We start from the raw sequence: 20168 nt of genomic DNA on the forward strand, positions 1-20168 counted from the left end.
CAGTTGGATATGGAATGTGCTCTTTTGGATGGAGAACAGAAATCTGAAACAACTGAACTTATGAAAGAGAAGGAAATTTTGGATCATCTAAATCGGAAAATAGCAGAACTGGAAAAGAACATCGTTGGTGAAAAGACCAAGGTAAAAGAAAAGTATATTTGAATTCAATTTTTATGAGCAATATGGTGGCTCCATTTGGTCGAATTTAAATGTTGTATGAATTCCCATGGTTTGGAATTTGTGTGTCATGTTCCTAGAGACAGTGGTACTAGAGGAAAGTCTTCAGATGAGGTAAGTTCTTCACAAAGAACTGTCAGGGACTGAGCTGCGGACGCTAAGGGAGTAGAGCCCATAGAACTTTCTGGGTTGATATTCATGGCGGCTTAACCTACTTGAGATGAGTGAATTGCTTTTTTCCAGCAGGCTTTCTGCTCTTCTGATTGTGCTGTGTTTTTTAAAGATTGATTTTAGCATAAGAAGTTTATTCTTAACCACCGGTATCCTGTAGGGATGACTTAGGCATATTCAAACACGGTTGCCTTTTTTCTTTTCATTTTTCTGTTCATTAAGAATTTGAATGGGAACCATTCACCTCACCTGTCCCGCCTTGCCATTATCGTCAATGCAAGGGCACTGCTCTTTGACAAATGCATTGGAGTTGTCAGGGAATCCTCATACACTGCCAAGTGGAAAATACCCATGAAACACAGTTGACATTTACCTTGGAAAAGGTCTCACTCGTACATTTCAAGCCACAACCTGAATGTTAGCTGATATCTACTTGGGAAAGTGGGAAAAATTACTTGCAGTTTTTAGAATTCAAGGTAGTAGTTGGGTTTTTTGTTTGTCTGCTTATTTGTTTATTTCCTCTGGGAAATATTTTACTTACTTTTTTCTCACATTCTGAGTTAGTTACAGCTAAACCAAGCCTAAAATTAAAAATTGAGATTCCAGTTTTGGAGGGAAAAAGCAAACGAACACGTTCTTCCTTGCTCACCATCTTCTCCACTAAGCTAAGAAAAAGAAAAAAAAAATCAGTTTGAGTAGAGTAAGTCCTAGTGGGTAATATGTGGAAAGGATTTCTGCTGAATGCAGCTTCCTTTTTAGGCTCTTCTTTGTTTGAGACCTATAAATAAGGGCATTTGATCTTGGTGCCAGAGAATGAGCTCAAAGTGATATTGTCAGAAATTGATGTCAGACTAACAGCTACACATCAATTTCTTGGTTGCCTGCTTGTCAAGATTAAGTACCCAGCTTTTTCACATTAAGTTTTATGTATGTTCCTTCTAGCTCCAGACTTTGAAATAGTAAAGAATCCATTTGGGGTAGTTGGTATATTTTTCTTTAAAAAGCTCAAAGCCAGGTCAAAGGATTGATTGTCTCGATCTGCAGTAGAGGACGATTCTGCTTTTCCAAGATTCTGCACTGATACAGCAAGAAACCGTGGGAAGCATGTCTTTGTTTGGGGTGCTTATTAGTATATATTTTTATGTCCTCCTGGAAAACTTGTGGGACTGAGGAATGGGTATCATGTTCTCCACAAGCCTTTCTGCCTTCCTCATCCATGTAGTTATTTATCTTTGTGTAGCCCCCACACGGCATGGCCTGCAAATTCTTTTTGTCTCCATCATTCGCATGAGACACAAAAGCGAAGCAAGTCGTGTCCATCCCACCTCCCAGGGAAAGTCGTGTTATACTGTGCGGGCCTAAAGGAGAGGTGGAACTCCAGGGACATGGGCAGAAACAAGAAAGGGGGCCACCTCCATCCTTCCTATTATTGTTTTGGTGAGCTTGACAGAGGCTCTGTGTAGGAGAGCGGACACTGGGGGCTTGAAGTATAGGACTGGCTCATGCAGCTCTTAGGGGAGTCGTTGGTCTTAGAAAGTGGGATTATTGTCTGTCATCACAGGGTGTGAAAAATGGCAGAAACTGGCGTTGGGTGAGAGATTCCAGAGAAGGACAAGGGAAGTGGAAACAGACCGGGCTAGACGATGTTATACAAATTTCTGATGACCAAACTCAAATACCACTTGGCGGCATTACTATGTTTTTCAGATAAACTCATACGATTTTATGACACGGCTGTTTCACACTTTCACTCTGTTCAAACCTCTGGTCCATTTTCCTCCCACGGAGATGACCTCACCGCCTACTTCTCTGAGAAATCAGATGGATCCCATCCCCTCCCCACTCAGGAGGGTTCTCTCCCCCCCTCAAAGATAAGTGCCTTGGGATGTGCTCTGGGTGTCATCCCATCCCAGGTCAGCTCTTCTGTACCCCACTCCCCCAGCCTTCTCCCTCTTTCCTGGACTTTGACTGCCAACATGCTAACATTATTTTTACATTTTATTATTATTTAAAAACAAACTACCTTCCAGCTAGTGCCTTATCTCGTTTCTCTTCATCATAGCCATGCTTTTCAAACAATGTTCTTCCTACACTGCGAGCCTTCTTCCTCAGTTCCCAATTACCCACCCTTCCAACTCGAGTTGGCCTAGGCCCCCACTTCTCCATCAGATTTGTCCCTGGTGAGACTACGAAAGACCTCGGTGCTGCCCAACCCACTGCGTGGTTTTTAGTCCTCTTGTGATCAGACGTCCTGAGCGGCATTCGAGACAGGGGACAACCGTTTTACTTCGTACTCGCCCCTCCCCACCCTGCCCCTTGGCCGCTGGATGCCTCCTCTTGTGTTTTTCCTTCTCTTTCTCATACTCCTTCTCTGTGACTTTTCTGAGTTCCCTTTGCTTGTTCCTCTGCCTCTATAAAGCCGGTTGTTAGAGTGTTTGATCTGAATCCTCTTCTCTTGTACCCTCACATTCTTATAGCCATGGCTCCCCATGACCTGTAAACGCTGGTGACAGTCGAGTGTATGTCTTTAGCTTATAAGACTTTCCCAAACTTCTGACTCATATCCTGTAGCCTAGCTGACATCTGGACTCAGACATTTCACAGCTACTCTGACTCAACGCACCTAACGAACTCTTGATCTCCTTCCCCTTGTCTTCCACACGCAACCCGCCCCCCCATCCTGTTCTTCCTTCAGTATTCCCAGGCCAGGAGATGGCATCTCCAGCCACCTCTATGTCCAAATGGCAACCCGGAAGTCGATCTTGACCCTTCTTTTTCCATCACCCTCGCATTAAGAGTTCTCAATTTCTTCAGCTTCTCTGCATCTCCACTAACAGCACTCTCTTCTAAACCATCAGAATCTCTTCTTTCCTTCCATTTCCACGTGCTTCCCTTTCATTCATTCTCTTCACAGCAGCCAGAACAATTTTTTAAAATATATAAATTAGATCCTAGCACTCTGATTTGTGTTCCACCATATTTTATATAAATTTTATATATTTATATCATGGGCCTTTGTCACTTCCCCCCCTCCTTCACCCGATGTGCACAGTGACCTTCTATTTGTGTAAAGAGTCATCCTCCCCCTGCCTCCTGCCAGATCTATTTCCTTGCAGATCTGTTTCCCATGCCTGGGATTCCCTTCCCATATTCCATATCTTGTTGGTTCTATCTTTCAGGGCTTAGGTTCATTGTTAGCTTTTCAGAAAAGCCCTTGCAGACCCTTCCAGTTCCGATTATGTTCTCCCTGTTGTTCTTTGAGTCCTTGTACAAATCCCATTTCATACTTCCCATGTTTGGGCCTTGTTAGATACGGATTTCCTTCTCTAGCGTGTGAAATAGAGGAAGGCACTGCTATCCACTATTTACCCAGCTTATAGCACAGGCTAGAATACCACCCAGTATGCTTCGGGAATATTGTCCTTGGATTTCCTGCACACAGCAAGCCCAGGCGGAGCCTTAGCAGAAACACGGAGCCAGACACCTGCTCAAGAGCTACGTGCTGCCAAGTTCAGGCCATCTGGGATGGTGTGCTTCAGTGCACATGCCAGGGGGCTCGTCGTCACACTGCCAGCCCAGCCAGAGTGTAAGACAGAAGGAGGAAGTGGCCTTTGCCCTTTTGGATCTCGTTTCCTTTTCCACACACCTGTTGCTGCGGTCAGATAGAAACTGTGGAATGAGAAAACCAAGACCTGGAAAGATACCCTGTCGGGCAAGCTCCGCTTCAGATGTCGGTAGCACATCCTGTAAGCCTGACCCTACTTTTTTGGAGACAAGACCTAGAGCCATAGGAGGAAGGCTTACTAACACCTCAAATTTCAAGTGCTGGCGTGAAATTATCGACATCGTTTCCTTGGCACGTGAGGCCAGTCTTTGGTATTATTTCTCTTATGTGATTTGGGAACTATCATTCTATTTTTTACCCAGTCGGTATAAATTAATATACAGGTGTCACTCACTTTTCTGATGTTCACGTTATGGCACCTCCCATTTACGAAAGGCCTCCATCAGCACCTGTTTTCCCTGATAGAAATCCGAATAGGGTTTCCTCCTTTATGCAAAAGGTGGCGAGAAGTGAACCTAGCGCGTTCAGGGTGACTCTAGCGCTCATCATGTGTCTAGCATCCAGCGTGAGTAAAGCGTTCAGCGTGTGTCTAGTGCTCGGCGTTGAGTCTAGCGTTCAGCCTGAGTCTAGCGCTTAGCTTGAGTCTAGCGCTCAGCGTGTGTGTTGCCAGGAGCGCGCCCTCGCAGCCCCCAGCAGCCAGAGTGGCGCCACCCAGCTCCCTCCCTGGGAACTACAGCAGCATCTCTGCATCCTGCAGCCACAGCTTCCTTCCAACTGTGTCTGTGAGCATCTGTGCTTTATCACCGTTTACTGGGTGCATCTGTTAGATGAGCAAGAGGTGTCCTAAGGTATAAGAAAAGCCTAAGAGAGTTATTTTGGGGGCCTGAGAAGGCTTAAAATTTTTTCCATATAAATTAATGGCCATTGCTTCTTCGCTTTACACTATTTTGGCTTAGGAAACGTTTCATAGGAGCACTGCTTTCAGATACCGGGGGGGAAACCTGTATGTTATAGATGACTGCTATTTATTATATGTTACCATCTAAAATATAAAGAGCATGAAATACAGACAACATATAAAATATAGACAATGTATTCAATTATATATTTATTGAACATTTTTGCAGTGGCTCCCTGAGCTGACATTTCTCTGCCCTTATGGGATCCACAGCCAAAAGCATCAGGAAGCCCATTTCCACGTGGCTCTGAGCTACGTGCTCAGACAGTAGCCACATCACAAATAGAGTCTCTATGAACATGGGTAAACCCTGAACAAATATAAGTATCTGACTCCAATGTAAGTCCAGGGAGGATATTTATTTGATGAAGTAGTAAGCCAAGAGGCCGTAGTGTTTTCCTGGGGCGAGTAAAAGGAGGGAGAATTGTTAACCTCTGCCCTAATGAACAGATTCAGTTTAATGAGCTTGGCGGCAGAATGGAGAAGCCACTGGGACCATGAAGTTCAGTGCTGGCAGAGCCTGGTTGTGGACTTGGCTTCCCTTCTTACCGCTGCCCCAACCCCACGGCCAAGCCCAGCTGGGGCCACTGCTGAGCAGATGTGTGCACACCTGCATTTGTTTAGGTAGGTTTTCCTTCTGTCTTTGCCTCGTTCTGACCGCAGTAAGAATTCCAGACAAAAAATAGTTTCCCAATTGCTTCTACTTTATTATAGAAGAATTTCAATTTCCTCTATGACGATTATCAGTGTCTCATCTCTGCTTCTTTGGCATACAAAAATCAATAGTCAGTTTTACTGAAATTCAGTAAAATGGTTAAGGAAGGGCTCCGCATCCTAGTCTTGTCACAGAGTCTTTCCATTACCCAGATGCCCCATCATAAAGCTCACTCTTTGTTTTAGGATCTCTCCTTACACAGATGAATTAAGGCATTTTGTTGCCATCCTGGCCTGTCTTTGTTTATAACTAATCAGGCTTAAAGGTGCAAATGGAAGCTTAAATCACTCTATGCCATATATAACTCGTGCCACGGTGAAATCTTGTTACTCGACTAATTTTCCTACACGAAGCATGTATCATTGTATCTGAAATGGTTACATTTTATTCCCCCATTATTATCTTGCCAAAGTACCTGTTACTTCCTCTCCATCCTTCCTTTAGAGCCAGGGGGAAGACAGCCTGGCCCAGAATTCCTCAGCAAAGTGTTAATGCTTCTGGAGTGCAGAGCATTTGCCAAGTCACAGGCAGTGTTCAGAAGGGACCCAGCCCTTCCCGTGCCTCTTTCTTACATTTCAAAGTTAGCTAGAGGAAGTGGGAAGAGTATCGTGGGATTTGGGGATTCAGTCAACAGGATTCCAGATTAGGGTTCTTTTTTTCTGGTGGTTGTTTGATTATAGAAATCCCTAGTGTTCCGATTGTCCAGTTTTTTCTACGCTAACCACCAATCAGTTGTGTAATTAAAATGTCAAAGCTAAAAGAAAAAAAAATCTGGAGAAAGAAGTATAAGGATGTGGCTCTGTAGAGGCAGGCAGAGAATGCGTTCTCAGCTTTCCAGCATTCATTGACACAAGTCCATAATCTTTTCTCTGCAATTCTAAAATCTGAAAAGTTTGGGGGGGGCGGAAATCACTTTGTAAGATTAGCACCAAAACTTATTTGGTTGTGAAACCTGACTTTGACTAATATTCACACTTAATGTAAATATTCATAAGTAGCTGCAGAAATAGAAACGTGTTTGATTATAGGTACTGGCCCAGAACTTACTGGAAATGTCTTTTAATATATGCTCTATGAACAGCATTACCTCTATAAAATTCGGAATATTCTGAAATCTGGAACACATCTGGCCTTAAGAATTTCAGGTAAGTGATTTTGGATCTAAAACAATTGCCTAATCTGTGAACCCACGAGGATGCCTACCTCCCAAACCACAGGGTTTAGGAACTGAAAGGAAAGGTATTCTCAGGGTATATGGAAAGGACTTTGGATCGACTGCCTTTAGAAATGATGGCTTAGGTACTATGACTTTAAACCCATCACTGTATCAACTCCAAACCTGACCTAGTGTTTCATGAAACACACCCAAGTATTCAGTGTGTGCTGGGCTCTGTGCTAAACACTTTGGGAATTAGGAAGATGGACCTTAAGTTTTAAGAGAATCTTTATTAAGCTAATAGAGTTGCCAGATTCAGCAAATAAATAAATAAATAAATAAATCCTATATACATCTCATCCCATATATATATTTACATATTATATTTGAATTTCACATAAACAGAGAATAAATTTTGGTGTAATTATGCCCTAGGCATTATTTGGGACATACTTACATTAAAAGATCATTTGTCGTTCATCTGAAATTCAAATTTAACTGAACGTCCTCTATTTTATCTGACAGCCCCACAAGCTAATAAAGTAAGCATCTTTTCAGAGTAACCTTGAACCATCTGATTACCAAATATTACTTAGATGTGGTAAAATTATGTCTTCATTGGGATTCAAGAATTTTCTGTGTAATATTGAAATTCAAATAAAGCCAGCAAGTTCAATTTCAGTTCCTTCCTTCAAGAATACAACTCAAAAGAGAGAAACTTATATTACTGTCTTCTAACCACATTTCCAGCAAAATAAGTGGTCTAAAGATGAGCTTTAAATTATTTAGTTCATTAAAGATTATTGGTAATTCTTGTGTATAAGTTCAAGTTATTTAGAGTAAACTCATCCACACTCCTGATCATTTGTCTGACTAGAAGAGTCATTTTGCATCTGATCTTGAAATGCATCATTCCTCTCTGAATGTGCATTGGATTTTGGAATCTCATAGTACATTTTTTGTTTGGTTTACTTGAGGCATTTAATTTGAATGTAAAAAAACTGTACAATTGGGGTGTCACTTGTAAAAGGGCCTTTTATACTATGAAGGGAAGGCACTAAGCCAAATGTTTGAAGAGCACTCTTTGGTGCCTTGTGTATTAATGTCCCATGTCTTCATTTAAAAAAGCGAATTGTTGTTAATTGCCTTTGCCTCTCACATCATCCTGGGGGGCTCATTCAGGGTTTCCCAACCTGACTGTGTATGAGAAAATATGGAGGGATTTTTAAAATACTCATACCCTATTTTGCTCCTGAATGTCTGACTGTGTGGAGACTTGGAAAACAGTATATTTAAAAGCTCACCCAGGTTTTTCTAATGTGCAGTCTGAGCTAAGAACCACAGAGCTAACTGGACTGTACTTCATGAGGACAATGATCAGGTTCCCTCTTTTCTCTACTTATAGTCCCTTTGTAAATATTTACTGAGTGAGTGAATAAACAACTCACCATGGAGGCGAATAGAAGCCCAATTTTATATACTGATTTGTGCTTTAATTTGCTGTGAATAATGTACCTTTGGTCATATATAGGAACTTTAGGAACATCAGTCTTAAATGTAAAAAAGGGGCAGAATCTGGCAATGAATTTGTGACCCAGGTGGATTTTGCCAGTACGTGAAGACAAATCAGTGCAAGAGCAGTGCGAACAGAAGCAACTGTGTCTCTAGTGAAGTCACATTCTGTGTTGGTTTTATAAATGCCCCCTTGTGCATCTGCATTTTCCTGGAGTGTTCCAATTCCTTGTCATTATTTTTTCAATAAACTTAAATTTGTTACAAATTTATTAAATTTACTCATTAAAATTGAATAATTTATTGAAGATTTAATTTAAATTTTATTTAATTTAAAATTCATTACAATTCACTTAAATACACTTGTTTCTTGAAAATAGATTCATGAATCCTAAAAAAAAACAGTTAAGCTCTCTGCCAATTTGGTGTTTAGAAAATATTGCTGTGCCTATAATAATTAGAATAGGTGAGTTTACCAGTTTAAATCTGGGGGAAGGAAATAACAGCTAGTTTTCATATTTTGCATGTCCAAAAGCAAGAATCCCTGAACCCTGACATGCCATCTAATTTGTCCATATACTTGTCTTTGCCATATAAGTCCCTTTGCTGGGATTCATGAATCTATTTTCAAGAAATGAGTGTATTTAAGTGAATTGTAATGAATTTTAAATTAAATAAAACTTAAATTAAATTTTCAATAAATTTATTAAATTTTAATGAGTAAATTTAATAAATTTGTAACAAATTGAACAGATTTAAGTTTATTGCTTTGCTGTAGAAGGTGATATTTTCAGCTCTAATTAACTAGTTGCCTAGAGCTAATTTTCCGTTGAAAACTTTCTGGGCAATAAATAGAAAGTAGGAATATTAATTTCTTTCTGGCTTGAGTTGGCCACCTTTTGGCTGGCACAGGAGTGATATCACCTCTCTGGTCCTCCGTGAGTGATGCCTAGGCCCACCTGTCACTGGTCCTTTCATCCTTGCCCTTTACTTCCTTTGCCCTCACTTTGGCCCCACTAAGCTTTTGCTCTGAGACCTAAGTCGTGCTCATAGCATTACTAGTAAACCAGAGAAGCTAAAGAAGGTTCTGATGGTGCCCGCTTGCATAATTCTTCTCACTGCCCCCTTGTATGGAATTGCAAAACATTTTGAGCACCTCAGAAGGAAGGCACCATGTAAACATAAAGTACTTTTTATTTGTTATCTGTGCTTATTAGTAGTAATACAAAATGGGGAGCATCAGAGGAATGGTTTGGTTATTTCTTCAGATTTGAGACCTCTGTTTCAGGCCAGTGCCTTTCCATGTGATCAAATATCATATCAATGTTTTCTGTCAAATGTAACTTTAAATTTTACAGTTTTGCACATTTGGTATTTAAGGGGATTGGATAGTTTTCTTTCTTTCTCTCTTTCTTTCTTTCTTTCTTTCTTTCTTTCTTTCTTTCTTTCTTTCTTTCTTTTTTTAGCTTTCTTCTTAGAACTAGAATTGCTGCAAAATCCAGTGATACAGTATCTAGAAACAGAACTCTTTTTGGACAAAATTCTTTTGCTGTATAAATAGGGCAATCTTTGATCCATGCACAGAAGAAATAACACCTTTTCTTATCCAAAGGACGACTGGTATTCTGTATTGCTGGCTGTATTAAAGGGAAAAAAAATGATTCATTCTGAAACTAAAGACTGAATCTGAATGAGCCCCATCTATTCAGCTTTTCTGTGAATGAACATGTGATGATCCTTCGCTCTGTGAGCCAGGTCATTGCCTCTCTCTACCTCCTGCACTGTGGGTCTGCACAGGGTTCACACTTGCCATTAAAGACAGAGGAAACTTTCTGGATAGTCTGCAAAAGTTTCAGTTGCAGAAACATTTTTATCTTTTTTTTTTAAGATTTTCTTTATTCATTTGAGAGAGAGACAGGGACAGAGAGAGATCATGAGCAGGGAGAGGCAGAGGGAGAAGCAAGCGGACTCCCTGCTGAGCAGGCAGCCCGAGGACTCAGAGGCTCAGGGCTCCATCTCAGGACCTGGAGATCATGATCCAAGCCGAAGGCAGACACTTTACCATCTGAGGCAGCCAGGCGCCCCTGCAGAAGCGTTTTTAGATTGATATATGAAGTAGGATTCTCAGTTTTATAACTTCCGGATTTAATCATTTTGAGAGGAAAAAAATGCACTTCTAAACCTAGATACATATTTCTAAAATGCCCTTGACATTTGAAAATTTTCTGCCAAAAATGGACACCTAAGTGAATTGGTATAGGTATTTATGTCCTAGTTTTAGACTTAAACCATAATCTCTTTTATAAAGAATCTAAAGATATGTTTAAACGGGAAATCATGGCCATTCAGATGAAGAAATTATAGTAAATGTAATTTTATAGGACTATTTGAGAACTGCATCCTTTAAAAAATCCTTCTCTGATCAAGCTTAGAAGCCAGTTTTATTGGTATCTGCACTTAGAGTGAATGAAGCAAGGAGAATAAGGTCGTGGTCACTGTGCTTACTGAGGGTCAAATTGTGGTAGCGCTTCATGAAGCGCTTCTTTTTTTTTTTTTAAGATTTTATTTATTTATTTATTTGAGAGAGAGAATGAGAGAGAGCATGAGAGGAGGAGGGTCAGAGGGAGAAGCAGACTCCCTTCTGAGCAGGGAGCCCGATGTGGGACTCGATCCCGGGACTCCAGGATCATGACCTGAGCCAAAGGCAGTCAGTCACTCAACCAACTGAGCCACCCAGGCGCCCCAACGCTTCTTTTTTTTTTAAGATTTTATGTGTTCATTTGAGAGAGAGTAAGAGAGAGAATGAGCAGGGAGAGTGGCAGAGAGAGAGAGAGAGGGAGAAGCAGACTCCCCATTGAGCAGGGAGCCCGACCCCAGGACCCTCGGATCATGACCTGAACCAAAGGCAGATGCTTAACCTACTGAGCCACCCAGGTGCCCCTCATGAAGAGCTTCTGTGTAGGCTGCTGACAGAGTAACACCAGGGGAGAATCAGGTCTAAAATTTACTTCAAGGCTTCAGAGCATCATAAAGGAAACACAGGCTGGAAAGACAAGCACTAAAGAGGTTGAAGTATTGTTTCTCAATTTAAAAGGTGACTCTATTACAGAATTTGCCTGGAAGACCCCAGAGAATGTCCAAGGTCCCTGGAGTGTGTGACTGGGGAAGGATTCAGTGTTATCTCCTCCTTTCTCTTCTATTTTCTGACACCTGGGTGTTCTCCTCTCCTTTTTTCCACAGTCCATGTTTCAAGTATTTTTCATGTCAGTCACTGTAGAGAAGTCTTCATCTCCGCAATAAATGTCACATGTCAGTGTATCCAAACGGTGTGATATGCCTCCCCTCGCTGCTTTGTCAGGCTTGCCTTCTTCCCTGCTCTCTCAGCCTTGGAATCAGATTTTCTAATTGCTTAAGCTTTGAAGTTTGCCAGATAGCTAGACCTATTTCAGGTGATTGGGGCATCGACTAGTGTACCTGGCATGCTTCTGGTCTGAGAACAAAATTACAGTAATTTCCAAAGCTTGCTGAACAAATGCCTTGAGCAAATTAGACCACAACCTTACTTGAGGTAAATGTCTGCTTTCCTTTGCCTGGTTCTCTGCCCAGGGACTCTATGCAAGGCTATCTTATAAATTTGGTTGGCATTTCTTTTGTCCTTTGTTCTCCATGGACCAGCTTCTTCTACTTTAAACATGGTGGCAGGAAGGATGGAAGGAAGGAAGGATGGGGGTCATTGCCAGTACCTGGTGACATGGACCGTGTTTTGAGAATGCAGAAATGAGGCCCCCTTGTCTTTACTTCCACTTATCTTAGTCACTAACTAGGTATGTTTCTACATGCATAGGATATCTAGTTTGTGTGTGTGTGTGTGTGTGTGTGTGTGTGTGTGTGTGTGTGTGTGTGTTGATGTTATCCTTGGGAAATGTTCACTAACGCCTGCTTCGGGTGTGAAGGTAATTTCTATTCTTCTATTTTCTGATTTCTGAACTTCAGGAGAAGGTAAAGCTTGATGCTGAGAGGGAAAAACTAGAGAGGCTTCAGGAGCTTTACTCCGAGCAGAAGACCCAGCTGGACAATTGTCCTGAGTCCATGAGGGAGCAATTACAGCAACAACTGAAGAGGGTCAGTAGCAAACAGGAATGTGCCAGTCGTCTTTTGTTTTTCGGTGTTTTTTCAATGAAGTTCCACTTACCTATGACTTCCTACTTCATACAGCATAAATTTGCCTAAGTTCTGGTCATTAGATACTTTTTAAATAGAAATATGCATGCTGACAGAATATATTATTTCATGCTAATCAGTTAAACAATTCCTTGTTAGAATCCTTCACTCATTTATAATGCAAAAGAACAGTTCTGGAGTCATTCTTTGTAACAAAAGAGAGTCATTCTTTGTGACATATAACCGACACTGAGATTGTAGCATTTAAATCTACTGACATCTTTCCCTGCATTCTCTGCTGCATCGTGAGTACTGTTTGCCCTTGGACCCTTGGATTTTTTTTTCCTCTCAGCCTGATTTTATACTTGGTCCCCAAAATTATCCTATTCTCTGATTTGCTTCCCATCACCACCCACTGTGTTTCTTTTTCTTTCTGCCTCTTAGTGACATTGAACTCGTTAGCGCAGCCACAGCAAACACCAAGACCCAAGACGCAGGGCAATGCCCTCCACATCTTCTTAGATGAGCTTCATCATTTTTTAAAGCTTAGTGCAGCGTGGACTTTTTGGTGGGTTTTATCGGGTTATCCTCCGATCGTTGAAGTTGGCTATGCTTAACATGGCCACGTGGGTCATCTGCTGAAATGAGGCTTCGAGGTGGAGAGTTTCACAAACACTGGCAAGACCACTTAATATTTCAGAGCCTCTTGACAACTGGGTCATTTGCTCTGAACAGCAACGCAAATAACCGTGACCCTGGGGGAACAGTCTTGGATCTCTAGAAGAGTCATGTCATAGTGACTTGTGCTAAGTGACTAACAACTCATGATTCCATGTGACTAGAAAAGAAAGGCTAGTTTCATTCATGTTATTCTGTCAGGACCTTCTTGGGAGTGGGCAAGTCGAAACATCAGCTAAGGTAGCCCCAATCTTGGAAATGTTTAAGATAGCCTTTAATACAAAAACATTTGATAACTTAGAGTAGCATTAGGTTATGAAAAATTACATTTAAAATTTTTCAGTGTATTACAGAGGTTGAAAGCATCGTAATAAATAGTACCAAAGGCAGACAGGTTAACCTGCAGCATAACGATTTTAATATTTTAACAAATAGTAACTTTCTTACTATGTTGGATCAAAAAAGTCCCAACAATGTTTCTTCCTCTTTACTCCTTTTATTGTATACAGCTGAATTTGCTGTAAGAAGAGAAAACTTCCTGTCCCTCAGTGTCATAATTCTCTAGAAATCTTGTGATGAAAATAATTGGGAAAACATTAGTATTTGTAAAATTATTTTTGCTTGTAATTTGTGTTCATGCCAGTTCACTGAAGAGATTGGGAAACTGCCTTTTATTATTTGTTCACTGGTTTTCAACTCTCCTCATTGCTAATGATTTTACACAGTGGTCATGTTACTACTTTATCTAAAGTCAGCAGCAACTTACATATTTTGTTCTTCTCTGCCTCTAGTTAACCAGTTATTGCTTGAACTCTTTATAAACACTGATGCAAATAAAAATTAGTAAATTCTGTTAATTACTGAGACTCAGATTGATACAAATAATGGCCGTTTGCTTAATCTAGCCTCTATAGGATAACTCTAAATGTATGTACATTCTAAGGATGTCCAAAGGAGGACAGGAAGTGATGCAGACAGCCTCTTCCACTATTTCACAGCAAAGACCCCTTTTCTCTTTCTCTCCAAGCAGAGTATAAAATTCTTATCATAAATCCCTTTCATTGGGAGAGATAACTGGCTTGTAGTAGCTTCTATTCACCTGTATCAAGAGGTCCATTAATTTTACAGGGATGACGTCCAGAGTAACTCTCCACCAATCCCACGGCTTAATCAGTAAAAAGTCCACTTATTTCATGAGAAGTCCATTCATACTAGGAACTTCCTGTGTTACCACAGCTCATTTCCCTTAAGACTTCAAACCCTTCTGAATACCCCTTCCTTAGAAAGCTTTCCCAAAGGCATTTAAACTAGATGCAGTAAAGGTGATTTTCTTACCACCAACTTCACTAGGTGGCAGGTTATGCAAAAGAAAAAATAAATGAACAGGAAGAACATCATTTTCTTAAACTGTGTGTTATCCCAAGTACTTAAGCTGAAGTTCTGGAATGATTTTTTGCGCACAACACTATGGCTTTATGACTGGGCTTCTTCTAATTCCCTGCTTTAGCGTCAGAATGCAGCTTTCATCTGAGTAGTTGTATGTAGTTGAGGTGGGCTCACCAGTTGAACTGTTCCCTAGGATGCAAGCATTTTGGAAAAGAAAGCAGAAGTTAAATGAGTCTTTTGTTTGCCAGGAGAAGTTCCACTAGTAAATGGAGGAGACACCTGGCTAGGACAGTTTTCTTGTGCTTTTGATAATTTACTCACTGAAGCAGTCTCTTGATTTAATTAATATATATATATTATTATTAATATATACACACACACACACATATTCAGTGATATCAACAACTAGAAGACCTTTTTCTCACTAACTTTACCATCGGTTTATCCTTCAATTTTGGATAAGTCCCTCAACTTCTGTGGATCTCAGTGTCCTCATATATGAAATGAGAAGGTTGCACGAATGATTTCCATTGTCTTTTTCCAAATTCCAAAACCGTGCAGTTAAAGTGTTTGACTATAGGGTGTAAGATGGAGAAACGTGAACAAACCCTGAGCCCCACTTAAATTTGTTTTCAAAGTTGACCTTGAGCTGCCATGAGGTTATTACTCTAATCTCTCCTGCTATACCACATCTATTCTCCTCTTCTGTCCCTCTGCTGAGCAAAAACACCCACAAAGGACTGCACGTAAACTTCTGCCATATAAATTCTCAAAACAGTTATTGGAAAAAAAGAAGGAATTGCATTGAATTTTCCTGAGCACAGCTCTTTTATGTCCTTTGGCGCCTGGCCCGTTGAGCTTGACAACCAGTAGAGATTTGTAATGTTCTTTTAGCGAGTGAAGCTTAGTTAAAATTTTCATCCAACTAGTCATGCCCTGAACTTTGAGCTTCCTATATATATTACTGTGTGCTCCATTAAACGATTCCTGCCCCCAAATTCCATGCCCTGAATTCTTATTCTTATCTAAAATCTTAGCAAAGCTTTTTTCCCCTCCCCAATGGTTTTTCTTTTACAGTGTAAGTTTATATACACACATTCTAATTGTTTGGATGACTTGATCAGATGATTATACCAACAGAATCTGAGTGCTAAGTTTAGCTTTAAATTTCAACTTTCCTACCCAGCGTGTTATTATTTTCATGCAACAGTTTAAATATTTACTACAAACAGATTAGTGGCTCTGTGACCTTCATGCGGTTAAGATAACACATGTTGCCTATTAACCAGATGTGGAGTGAGCGACTGACTAGCATATTGTGTATTGTGTATTGTGAGACGTATACCCACTTCGAGTAAAAATTATTTATAAACTAAAAAAAAAAAGGTTTATGAAACTATTTCTCTCAATAATCCTTAGCCGCAAACCCAGCTTAATCGAAATACCTTAAAAACTTGACTATGAATGACCCCATGAGTAAATATATCCACTGATGTATTGTTTCAAGACTGCAAGTATTTTGTTTCAAGACATAACCCTCGGGTTATCTCTTAATTACTTCAGTAGTCACTAGATTTGGGCCAAATTCATTCATTCCTTTAGAAGTTATAAGCATAAAATGTCTGATAAACTTGAAATGTCCACCTATAACTTGACACCAAGACGACTTTCTGTTTGGCCAATTAAACTGTAAAAAAAAAGGGTGCTAAGAAATGCTGAATATGTTTTTCAAATTGTTTTTCTTGCCCTTCAGTTTTAAGAATCCACTGTGTTGACATAATAATCTTGTTGCCATAGTGCTGCTTGTAATTACATGGTAGCTAATCATCCTTCTATGAAATCATCCCCAGAATAAAATTCATTCCAGAAGACAGAAATGTATTATTCCATTTGATTAAAAGGCCTAATTTATCACTCACATTAAAAAACAAAAGAGGGGGTGGTATGTTTAAAAACTGATATAAATCTAATTTATCATATTCATTTATCCAACTCTTTCTGATGTTTTGAATGGAAAAAAAACATGTCCTGGCTATTTTGCCTATGTAGAATTATAAACCATATAGCCCAGCTGCTGTCTCATTTTGGCCCTAGATTATTTACAAATTATATATTTTTTAAAATCTTCTGTACCTACCGCATTTATGGTTTTGTCAAAGGCTCTAGAATGATGAAGGAAGTGTTTTTTTTTTAATGTAGATTGAAGAATCATTTATACAACATGCGCCAGTCTCTGCACAGACAGAGATTCACTTCTGTCTTCAGACATTTCATAGGTTAGGAAATGCCTGTTCTAGACCATCTGATTTTTATGATTTCTGATCTTTCTTAAATGTCCTCGAGATTATTCCCAGAGTGGTAGTACTTAACCATTAGAGACCTTCTTTGTGCCTGATGAATGCTGTTCTTCCAGTAAAAATCTGTGTATACAATGTTAAGGGAGTCACAGAAGCCCAGTGTAAGAATACCAACCGCCAAATGTTTTCGATGACTTCTCCTTTCAATAAAATTATTGGAGCATCCATGCCTGTATATATCATATAGATCTAATCTGTATGTGTGCCAAATTTTGAGTCTTGTTTTATAGTCAGTAACTTTGGAATCTTGAATTTGATCTCGATACTAAAATCTCATTTCATTTGAAAATTTTGGAAAATGGGAGTTTTCTCAAGAGACCATGTCACACCTTGGTCAGCAGATAATGTTTAGTTATTTACTAATGAATTCCTTTTCTACTTCAGGATCCATTTTAAAACCACCTAGTAGATTTAAAGCAAGAATTCCTACATCCACAGAACAGTCTCAAACCAGGGCTTCTCTCCCCCCGCCCCCCACCCCGGTCCTTTTGACTCCATTCTGATGGTCACTGCTCTGGGATTTAACTCCAAAAGACAGGATTATCATGTTCCAACCCTGGTCAGCTTCATAATTAGAAAGATATCTTGGACTGTTTGCTTTTAATATTTTTTTCCTTCATGTTAAGGATGCTACAGCCATTCTGGTATGTCTTGTTTTCATTCCCTTTTCCCCAAAGGATGCCGACCTGTTGGACGTGGAGAGCAAACACTTTGAAGACCTGGAATTCCAGCAGCTTGAGCGTGAGAGCCGTCTGGATGAGGAGAAGGAGAACCTGACCCAACAGCTCCTGCGTGAAGTAGCCGAATATCAGCGGAACATTGTGACTCGAAAGGTACTTTTGCCAGGTGTCATTCAGTGTAAAAAATCCACATTCACCCCTCACTCCATGACAGGAATAATCATTAACGTAGCCCTCTGTCTACCTGTCTTTATATCCAAATATCTGTGTGTGTTTCACCACATGTCACATTTGACAGATTATGGAGCCTGCCATCTACGTACCAAATGGTTCTCCGAGCTGGATATACCGAGATGTGTTACAGTTACCGTTACTTAATGCTGTAGATGCCATTGATTTATAATATCTGATTTTTTTCATTTGTGTGAAAACCAAGGAAGAGAAAAATCAGAAATTCAGATATTTGTTTTAAGTTACTTGCTTTTACAATCCCAGTAACTAGATTTAGAATAGTTCTGTGAACAAAGTCTATTTTGGCATTTTCGGTTTCCCACTGCTCATAGTTCTCGAAGTTGGCTGATAGCTTATTACCATTAGAAATAGCCCCGCCAAATGCCATGCACATCGCTGGCTCCACCCACCTCCTGCACCCAGATGTCCCGCCCCAGAATTCAGCTCTTGTTCCAAAACTTAGAATCACTTCCCAGTGCTCTATACTAAACCAATAAAATTGAGGGGAAGGGAGATGAAGAAGGTGACTTCTTAAGCTCTCAGCCTAAATAAGAACTTACATTTGTTATTTTTCCCATGAGGCGTCTCCCAAGATGATTCATTTACAGTCTAAAACAAGATTTCCTGTTGACTTATGCATTCTTCAAATAGATTTTAAACCACGTGGACTGTATTGGCCCTAGGTAAAGAAAAACCTTCAGGTTGGCAGGCCAAAGAGACTATCTCACAGTCTCTAGATAATAATCACTGCCTACCACCAGTGAAAATGTGGTCATTGCTGATCCAGTTGTCAACACTTCCCTTTTCTAGGACATACTGGCAAACCAGTGAATGTCTAACGTGCGTCTGTATATCATCTTTTTTCCCCCAGGAAAAAATTTCTGCATTGAAAAAGCAAGCCAATCACATTGTCCAGCAGGCTCAGAGAGAACAAGATCATTTTGTGAAAGAAAAGAATAATTTAATAATGATGTTGCAAAGAGTAAGTATTTCCTTTTTAGCACTGGTTGCAATAAAACTCAGGTTACAGCTTGGGGAAAGTTGCTTCCTTCAAAGCAAGTGCCTTTTAATAATGAATAGTGGATTTTAATTTAAAGAAGGTTTTTTAAATATACATTTTTATTTACTCCTCCACATTAATAAGCTGAAGCTCTGTGAATGAGTAACTCTAATTCACAAAGTAAACAAGGACATTCTCCTCATGATTTTTACATGGTGTGGAAATTCAAACTTGAAAAACATGTACATTTTCAGATTTTCTTCTTTTGATAAAACGGATTTTTTGTCAAATAGGTAGAACATATTCTGCTTTTTTTTTTTAAAGATTTTATTTATTTATTTGAGAGAGAGAGAGAATGAGAGATAGAAAGCACGAGAGGGAAGAGGGTCAGACGGAGAAGCAGACTCCCTGCTGAGCAGGAAGCCCGATGTGGGACTCGATCCCAGGACTCCAGGATCATGACCTGAGCCGAAGGCAGTCGCTTAACCAACTGAGCCACCCAGGCGCCCCATATTCTGCTTTTTTTGCTGCTATCAAATGTTTTGGCTCAGCTTCCGTGGTGTCAAACTCCAATTATTTGCCTATGGGTCCTCCTGGCAATTGCCACATTGGGTTTAGTTTGGCTTCATTGGCTAGGTAGACACCCTTAAGGGGAGCAAGATCATCCTCACCAAAGGGACTGTGGTCCCATCTGCCTAGTGCCTAATGTGGCTGCACATAAAGGGTTTCCTTTGCCCAACCTGCAGCCTGATTTTCTGACACAGTCGAAGATCTAAGACACCAAAAGTTAAAATTGATGGGCTAGTCTCAGCACTGAGCCTTGTATGCAGGCCACTGCCTAGAACGTGACACTTGGGATCCTGAAAATATGAGATGGACTCAGAATGGGGTACAGGAGAAAGAATGAGAGACTAAAGGATGAGGCTAGACCATGCTCCTCCCTAGAAGACATGTAGCTGGAATATTCTCAACTTAGCCACTTAACTATTGTTAGGTTGAGAAGGGAAAGAAAATTGGTCCTTCACATAGAATTATGAGTCCACTCAAGGTGCACCTAACGTAGCCCGCACAGTTCCCTGACAACTCCCCTCCTCCTGCTTCTTTGGCACCTAGAAATCTCAGAATGAATGTATGTTTTCCATCCCTGTCTCCTGCTCTGGGGAGGAGCTCTGGTTCCATTAACCTCTGCACCACCCTTTGCACATGATATTCAAAGGCTCAGCTTAAATCAGTATAATATGTAGGATTTAAGTAGTTTCTGAAGTTTTAGCAAAAAAGGGGGGGAATCTCATAGTGATAGATTTTTTAGAATGGGTAATCACCATCATACAAATACCACTTCCTCATTAAAATATATAAAATATAATTCTATTCTAAAAATTGTGGTCTATAAGTATAAAGATTTGTATTTTCCCAGATTG

The 20168-nt window shown here is 40.2% G+C and overlaps 1 protein-coding gene across 5 annotated transcripts in view; it reads left to right on the top strand.

Annotated features, from left to right (window-relative positions):
- Positions 1-20168, top strand: part of PHLDB2 (pleckstrin homology like domain family B member 2) — a 114129-nt gene that overhangs the window by 58600 nt on the left and 35361 nt on the right. For 4 of the 5 annotated variants that reach the window (XM_088026875.1, XM_088026864.1, XM_028110648.2 and 1 more), the window contains 4 exons: positions 4-141; positions 12248-12376; positions 17514-17669; positions 18619-18729. In XM_088026875.1, coding sequence (XP_087883001.1) covers positions 4-141; positions 12248-12376; positions 17514-17669; positions 18619-18729 — 534 coding nt within the window. The remainder of the gene's footprint in view (positions 1-3; positions 142-12247; positions 12377-17513; positions 17670-18618; positions 18730-20168) is intronic. The other variant, XM_028110649.2, reaches the window with a different exon arrangement.

Source organism: Eumetopias jubatus, unplaced genomic scaffold (genome assembly GCF_037043125.1).
Source record: "Eumetopias jubatus isolate StellerSeaLion01/CBP00866 unplaced genomic scaffold, mEumJub1_p1.0 scaffold_1, whole genome shotgun sequence".
NCBI lineage: Eukaryota > Metazoa > Chordata > Mammalia > Carnivora > Otariidae > Eumetopias > Eumetopias jubatus.